Source organism: Pipistrellus kuhlii, unplaced genomic scaffold (genome assembly GCF_014108245.1).
Source record: "Pipistrellus kuhlii isolate mPipKuh1 unplaced genomic scaffold, mPipKuh1.p scaffold_m20_p_105, whole genome shotgun sequence".
Classification (NCBI taxonomy): Eukaryota; Metazoa; Chordata; class Mammalia; order Chiroptera; family Vespertilionidae; genus Pipistrellus; species Pipistrellus kuhlii.
In genome coordinates this window covers 484,680-492,819 of record NW_023425411.1, presented here as the reverse complement: position 1 = coordinate 492,819, position 8,140 = coordinate 484,680, and the positions used below count along the sequence as shown (strand labels likewise).

General features: G+C 57.8%; 1 protein-coding gene across 1 annotated transcript; it reads left to right on the top strand.

Annotated features, from left to right (window-relative positions):
- The first annotated feature begins 1,916 nt into the window (after nucleotides 1–1,916).
- On the top strand, nucleotides 1,917–2,288 carry KCNE2 (potassium voltage-gated channel subfamily E regulatory subunit 2). The gene has a single exon (XM_036430261.2). It carries the CDS (start codon nucleotides 1,917–1,919, stop codon nucleotides 2,286–2,288), a length of 372 nt encoding a protein of 123 aa, XP_036286154.1.
- Nucleotides 2,289–8,140: the final 5,852 nt, after the last annotated feature.

Sequence of the window (8,140 nt, the reverse complement as noted above, 5' to 3'; positions counted from 1 at the left end):
CACCCTTCTCCTGCCCTGTCTCCTCCCCAACCTGCCAGTCCATCATGCGTCACTGTTGCCGTGGTTTCTGGTGCATTGCACCGGACACAGCAGAGGCACGGTCACTCGCCACCCTCAGAGGGCGCTGGGCAGACCCCTGCTGGTCGTCAGGGTTCTTATGGCCTGAGAGGACCTGCACCCCTGCTCGGCACAGGCTCCTCCCTGGCCAGGCCCTGGTCGGGCGGGTGCAGGAAGCAACCAATCCATGTGCTGCTCTCACATCGATGTTTCTCTCCGCCTCTCCCTCTCTCTCCCACTCTCCCTTCAAATCAATGGAAAACATCCTCGGGTGAGGATTCACAAAACAAAAACAAGCAAGCAAAAGGAGACAGGGACTGGCGTGCAGGCGGAGAGGGCAATGGGCCGAGGGGCTGCGCAGGAGGCTGTGTGGTGTGGAATGGCGTCACCAGGGCGATGCCGGTGGCTGGGCGGGGTGGGCAGTGAGGCGGAGAGCAGCCGGAGGAGATGATGGCGTCTCAGGCTGTTGCTTTGCATCCTTACCTGAACGTGCCTTTCAGACGCGGATGAACTAGTCACCTCTTTGCTGCACTTGGGAAGGTGCTGCCTGGTCATAGGGTCTGACGCGAACTCCAAACCCTGTCGCTGTCCCTTCGCAGCCTTCCATCCCATAATCCTCTGAGCACTGGGCACCGGGCCATCGAGGTAGCAGCTGAGGCTCGTGGATGTTACGAACAAGGCATTGTGCTAACTACTGTGAGGTTAACAGTGTTCACCAATATTCCTCTTCACCAAGAATATTGGTGAACACTGGAAACACGAGAAAAATATAAAGAAGAAAAGCAGTGTTAAGTGTACCACTCACTATGAACATTTCAAACTATTTATTTCTAGTCTTTTCCCATTTCCCCATGCATGTATATTCCATTTACATACGGATTTGTTTGTTTGTTTTTATTGATCTCAAAGAGAGGGAGGGGAGGGAGAAAGAGAAACACTGAACAGCTGCCTCCTGCACACAGCCCGCCTGAGGATGGAACCCAAAACCTAGGTGTGTGCCTTGACTGGGAGTCAAACCTGCCACCTTCTGGTGTATGGGAAAACGCTCCAACCAATCCAGCCACGCCAGCCAGGGCTCTGGACATATATACACATTGGGATCATACTATGTATTATACAGTGTTATCCCTGCATTAATGCCAGACATTGGGCGTCCTTTAATGCCAGTGGGTCTTGATCCAGCATCTAGAAAGGTTCTGTAATCTGGACAAGGAGCTGTGTGTAAATTAAATAAGAGTTCAGAGACTAAACATAATTTTGGAAGGCATTTGGGAGGCCAGAGGAGCCTGACTAAAGAAACCCAAGTTCTCCTTGTCTCCTTGCTTTTTATTAACACAATTTGTGCTAAGGCAAGGTGGAGACATACACGTCAAAGGGTAGGGTTCCGTACAGAAGCAGTGTCAGATTGGGGAATTGCCTTTAGCTGTTCAGGTGTTTGGCCAGGAGGAGGCAGTAACATGTAGATTGAGAAGCCCTGAGCTGTCTGGCAGCAAACAATCATCCTTTTCAGGTTTGGGGAAATGCCTTCAGCCATTCCCAACAGGTGATAACATATGTGATCAGCCCTTGTTCACTCCCCAAGTTCCATCCACCTTTCGATGAAACCCTTGCAGTTATGACATGCTGGAACTGGCTTCCGGCACCCCATTACCCTTTTGTCAAATATCATGCCTGCGGCAGATGCAAATGAAAATCTTAAAGAACAACCGAATGTGCCCTCGGCCCATCGCCAGCCAGGTGAGGGAGGGGTCATACCGCTCCCCCTGGCGTGGCCCTCCGGCCATCCCTGCCGCAGCCTCGAGAGGAAAGGACCCCTTCTAACCGTCCGCCGTCTCCCCGTTGGCTTCCGCAGGATCAGCATGCCCGCCCTGGCCAACCTGACGCAGACCCTGGAGGATGCCCTCCGGAGGGTCCTCGCGGGGTACATGGACGCCTGGCGCCGGAACACGACCACCCAGCAGGACGCCCTGCAGGCCCGGGTGAACGCCGAGAACTTCTACTACGTCATCCTGTACCTCCTGGTGATGATCGGCATGTTCTCCTTCATCGTGGTGGCCATCCTGGTGAGCACCGTCAAGTCCAAGCGGCAGGAGCACGCCAACGACCCCTACCACGAGTACATCGTGGACGACTGGAAGCACAAGTACAAGAGCCAGATCCTGAGCCTGGAGGAGGCCCGGGCCACCGTCCACCAGAACCTGGGTGCCACGGGGTCCGGAGCGTCCCCGTGAGCCCGGCCGGCGTGGCCCGGTGGGCAGAGCCCGGCCTGCGGACCGCAGGGTCCCGGGCTCACTCCTGTCAAGGGCACATACCTGGGTCGCAGGCTCCTCCCCGTCCCACGCCCTGGTCAGGGCGCGTGCAAGAGGCAGCCAGTTGATGTGTTTCTCTCACATGGTTGTCTCTCCCTCTCCTTTCCACTCTCTCTAAAATCAACGGGAAAATACCCTCAGGTGAGGATTAGCAAAACAAACAAAAAAAAGTCTCCTTGACCAGCAAGACAGGCAGGGAGCCGACCTCGGACGCCCGCGCCCTGGAGCACCGAACTCTCCGCTCGGAAGACGCGCGCCGCTCGCTGTCTGCGGGCACGCTGCACGGAGACGGCGTGCGGGTCCCTGGGGCAGGCGGCTGTGTCCGCGGAGGGGCTGGCTGCTCCTGGGAGTGCTGAGCTGTGGGGCCCCTGTCGGCACTGTCACCTTCGAGGTCAGTGGTGAAAGCAGAGCCGATGGGGGCCAGGCGCCTGCAGATAGCGTGGGGGGAGGAGGGGGTAGAAAGGAGAGGTTCAGAAAGCGCCATGTTCCTCCTCAGGACACGTGGTCCTGTGGGCGGCTAATTCACCGACCAGCAGGACGTGGGACCCAGGTGAGGTTGGGAAGCTGTCACTTGTCACTGGGCTGACGGGAGCTCTGACTCACTCCTAGCGCGTGTCCTGATGAAGAGGGCGGAGCCATGGGCTTACTGCAGGTGCATTTGAGTGGGCAGGGTGTAATCAGGGGTCCTCAAACTTTTTAAAGTGGCGGCCAGATCACGGTCCCTCAGAGAGCTGGAGGGCCGGACTATATGAACTACTAATTCCTACTGTAACACCTCGGCTGTGCTCACTGCCCAAAAAACCTGGCGGGCCGGATCAGACTCCTCTGCGGGCCGCGCATGTGGCCCGCGGGCCGTAGTTTGAAGACGCCTGACCCTAGCCCTCACCCAACCAATCGGGGTCAGCCAAAGCAGTGACACCACCACCCCTCCCCAGACCCCTAGAAAACCCTTTGATCTGTTGAAGCTCGCTCTCTCCTCCACCTTGCCGCTGTGTCAGTGTGTAGGGGGTGAGCCGGGCTAGCCTGGAATAAAAAGACTCTTATGCTCTTGCATCAGACTCGGCTCCCTGGTGGTCTCTGGGGATCACGGAATCTGGGTGTGACACATTGCTGTTCCTGGCACTGAACTGGCTCGGGTCTGATGACGGAGCAGGCATTCACGGAGGCCAGCCCCCACGGCGGGAGACTCTTCCGAGGCCCCCCACCCCTCCCCCAGCGCACACCCTCTCCCTGCCATTCACTGTCCTGCAGACAGCGAGCCCCCTACACCCCCGTTAGCATGGCAGAAGCAATAAAGGCCCTGGGCTTCAAGAATCGTTTCCGCTTCCTCTCCTTCCAGGGGCCGTCTTTACTACGTTTGCAAAGACAAAGGGGTCAGAGTGTCGGAACAGCCACTGCCTACCGTCACAGAGCGGGAGGTCCGGAGGCCCGATCATCACACGCGTGTCCCACAGTTTCCCGCGTAGATGAAGGATTGGGGCCTTCACTCAGTCCTCTCATAAGCGGCATTTGCCATCTGTCCACTCAGGTCGCGGGCCCGACCTCTGCAGAACAGAGGGGACCCAGACTCCCTGAGAGGAGGCCCCCAGCAGGGCGGCAATCAGACCCCTGAAGGTCATGATAATTGGCAAGGTCACGGCAGAGACCCTCAGAGTGGGCGGGGCTAGAGCAGGGCCGGGGCGGGCCTAAGGCAGGCCACAGTCCACCCTCAGGAGCTGGGGAGGCAGATGCTTGGGCTGTACTCCCTGGAGCTCCCTGCTTCCCCCAGACCCCTACCCACAAGGCAGGGCAAGCAGGGCCTCCCGTGTCAGGGCCGGAGACGAAAATCCAAACAGGAGCCCCTTCCCCTTCCGTTGCTTGTCGGTGTGTTTATTCCACCAGAATCTCTTTGGAGGGAGATATCATCAAGGCATGGATTCCTGGTAACGAGCTGCGGTTTTGTTCCAGAGGCAGGAGCCTTAGCTCAGGAGACAGAGGCCCGGGCTCCATCCTGCCCTTCTGAGAACGCTGGGATGTGACCTGTGGCTGACCCCTGTCCCTGCCTGTCCCTCGCCGCTCCCCTCCCAGCTTCCTATGGCAATAAATAGATGACACAAATAAAAACTGCCTCAGCCAGAGTTAGCAGCTACATCGGACAGTTCTTGTTTTGTTTTTGTGTTGTCTTTTTATTTTATTTATTTTTTAAAAAAATATATATATTTTATTGATTTTTCGCAGAGAGGAAGGGAGAGAGATAGAGAGCTACAATAGAAACGTCGATGAGAAACATCGACTAGCTGCCTCTTGCACACCCCCTACCGGGGATGTGCCCGCAACCAACGTACATGCCCCTGACCGGAATCGAACCTGGGACCTTTCAGTCCGCAGACCTACGCTCTACCGCTGAGCCACACCGGTTTCCGCTTGTGTTGTCTTTTTAATATACTTTTGATTTCAGAGAGAAAGGGAGAGGGAGAGATGGAAACATCCATGATGACAGAAAATCATGGACCGGCTGCCTTCTGCACACCCCACACTGGATATCGAGCCCACAACCCGGGCAGGTGCCTGACCGGGCACAGAAGCAGCGACCTCTCTGTGACACAGGGGACAATGCCCTAACCACTGCGCCCCGCGGGCAGAGCAGAGCAATTCCGTTACTTCCTCCTGGGCAACTGGGGTGGATGCACGAACCCCTGGCCCGGGCCGCCCCACCCGGGCACCCCTGACACCCGCGCTTCTGCACACACAGCGCCACGGCGGGGCGGGGGCGGGGCACCTGGCTCCTACCGGTACCTAGCTCTGCCCGGCCCCGCCCCCCTGCGTCACGCTGGTTCCGGTCCGGGTGCGCGCTCCCGCTCTGCACGCGGGGACCGGGACCCAGCCCGGGGCACCGCGCCGTCCCCAAGGAAGCCGCGCACTTTGTGGCGAAGGTGAAAGCCGGGTTGGGAACTTCCGGGGAGCCCGGGGTCCGCTGTCAGAAGCACCAAGGATTGCGGCGCAGCTGGGGTGTAGGGGCCCCGGGACGCCCTGCCCTCCGGCCTCCGTCCGCCCCGGGCTCCGGGAAGTGCGGAACCGGAAACGGTCCGGGGCAGTATCCGGCCCGGGCCCCCTGCGCAGGCGCAGTGCGGTGCGCCCAGGAAGGCGGCCCAGACCCACTGCGCCGGCGCGGAGCGGTGCATTTCGGGACGTGTAGTTTTCCCGCGCCGCATGTGGCAGTCCTGGTTTGCAAGCTCACGGGGCGCAGCGGCTCCGCAACCTCAGCTGTAAGTCATGGCCTCTCAGTAAGCGGTCCTGACCGGAAGTCCGAGGGCCCTTTGGGGCTTGGGGTGTCCGCGGCAGACCCCGCGTTGGCGCTTTCTCCAGGATGCCCGCCTATCGGGGACCGGAGGGGCATGGCCCTCACCCGCCCGCCTGTCCGGGGCGCGGGTGCAGGCTGGCCCGTGGCCCGGGGGGTCCGGGGTCCGGGGTCCGGGGTTGGTGCTGGCCGGAGGGTGTTGGTGTTGGTGTCGGGGGCTTGGGGACAGTGAATATCCGGAACCCAGTTCAGTGGGAGGGTCGGGGTGTGAGGGGGCAGGTGTTGCCCCCTAAGTTTGGGGTCGGAGAGGACCCTGGCCGGTGGCCGAGGAGCTGAGGCCCAGGCCTCTGGCCAGGGGACCCGGCTCACCCAGGTCGGCCAAGGGACACACCTCCTCCAGGTGAGAGGGTGAGGGGCTGCGTGGAGGGGGCCTGGGAGGGGGCAGCTTCGGGGAGTTGGGACCAAGGACACAGCCGGCCAGAGTTCAGACCCCAAGAGCGGGGACCGCCCGGGAGTTCCAGGGGTGCCGAGAAGGCGTCCATGGCGGACAGTGCGTGTCCATGTTGCTTCCAGTGGCCTAACCGAAGGCAGCGAGCAGCTGTTCTGTTTATCGAGAAATCTGGCAAAAGAAAAAGTATATTTTTGCAGTAAAGGAAATAGAACTATTTATCTCAAAGCCATTATTTGTTAAAATACTGTTATTGATTTTGTTTTTTTTTAGAGAGAGAGGAAGGGAGAGGGAGAGGGAGAGACATCGATGAGAGAATCCATCCCTCAGCTGCCTCCTGCACGCCCCCCACTGGGGATGTAGACAGGATGGAACCAGGGACCCCGCGCCAATGCTCTATCCATTGAGCCACACTGGTTAGGGCTATTTTTCAGTTTTAAGCTCGGACTGAATAGTTCCTGGGGTTAAAGTGCCCACACCGCTTAGGCTGGCTTCAGCCTCAGAGCTGTCCCGGCTCAGTGTTTGCGGAAGACAGCTGCCTCGTGTCTAATTTCGCACCAGGTGTTTATAGGAGCAGAGCACAGGCCCGGGTATTTTTGGCCTCTTCGGCTTTCATCGCTTAAGTCCTGCTGAGGCCTGCAGAGGGGGATCATGTCACTGAGGGAGATGGGGCACCCCCCTTCCCCCCCCCCCCCCCCCCCCGCCCCCCGCAGTGTGGATGGAGGCAGGGGGTGAGAGGAGCCACTCTGATCTGCCTCTCCTCCCGCCCTCACCGCACCCCAGCACTGTGTGCAGGTGGGCTTTCTGTGTTTCTCTCCTGAAGAGCAAGGGGCATATCCCTCAGGCATGACGTCGAGGCCGATGCCAGTATATTTTTACTGTCTGACTCCGGGATGTCAGCAAGAACGGTGGCTCCCGAATTCCAGATGTTCTTTGGATTCTGTTTTTTGTTTTGTTTTTTAGAAAATATATTTTTATTCATTGAGAGAGAGAGAGAGAGAGAGAGAGAGAGAGAGAGAGATGGAAACATCAATGATGAGAGAATTATCGCTCTGCCTCTTGTACGCCCTCTACTGGGAATCGAATCCACAACCTGGGCATGTGCCCTTGACTGGACTCAAACCCAGGACCCTTCTGTCTGCAGGCGATGCTCTATCCACTGAGCCAAACCGGCTAGAGCTGCATTCTGATGTTTTAAAAAATGTATTTTATTGATTTTTTACAGAGAGGAAGGGAGAGGAATAGAGAGTTAGAAACATCAATGAAAGAGAAACACCAATCAGCTGCCTCCTGCACACACCTCACTGGGGATGTGTGCACAACCAGGGTACATGCTCTTGACCGGAATCGAACCTGGGACCTTCAGTCTGCAAGTTGACGCTCTATCCACTGAGCCACATCAGTTAGGGCTGGATTCTGACTTTTAAAATGAGGATACTTTGGCCCAAAGATGTTCTCAACCTGCCCCAGGTCACGTGCCCAGCCTTGGGTGCCACGGGGAATAGAGTCCGGACGCCGGCTCTCCTGGTGCTTGCGTGGTCTCTGTGCCAGGCGGCGGTCTTGTGTGGCTGCATTCCTCCCAGGACGGCCCTTGTGTGTGGCCTGCAGCGTGGCCTGGCCGTGAGCCGAGGAGCGGCGTTTATCTAACCATCGTGTACACTGGTGTAGTACTTCCGGGGCCGGTGGAGCGCGGGTTCTAATCCGGTGTCCGAGGAGGATTTACAGGTGAGGGAGGCGAGGCTGAGGGGCAGGTGGGCGGAGGCCACACCACCAGGAAGCGCACTAGTGCCCCGGATCTTCCAGGAACACTGGTCCTTTGTGGAGTGTTGTTTCGTTACAACTTGATGAGATGTAGGAACTTAACTCTTGTTTACGTCACTTAGCCTCCTGTGAAATGGGTTCCACTGCTGTCATTTCGCTTAAAGTCGCAGAGCCAATGGCCTGTTGTGTGGGAGGCCTGGTATTTGCCAGACAACAGGGTGTTCTTTATAATTATAAATATATTTATAATTATGAATATTTTGGACCTGTTTGTTGTCCTTGACCTTG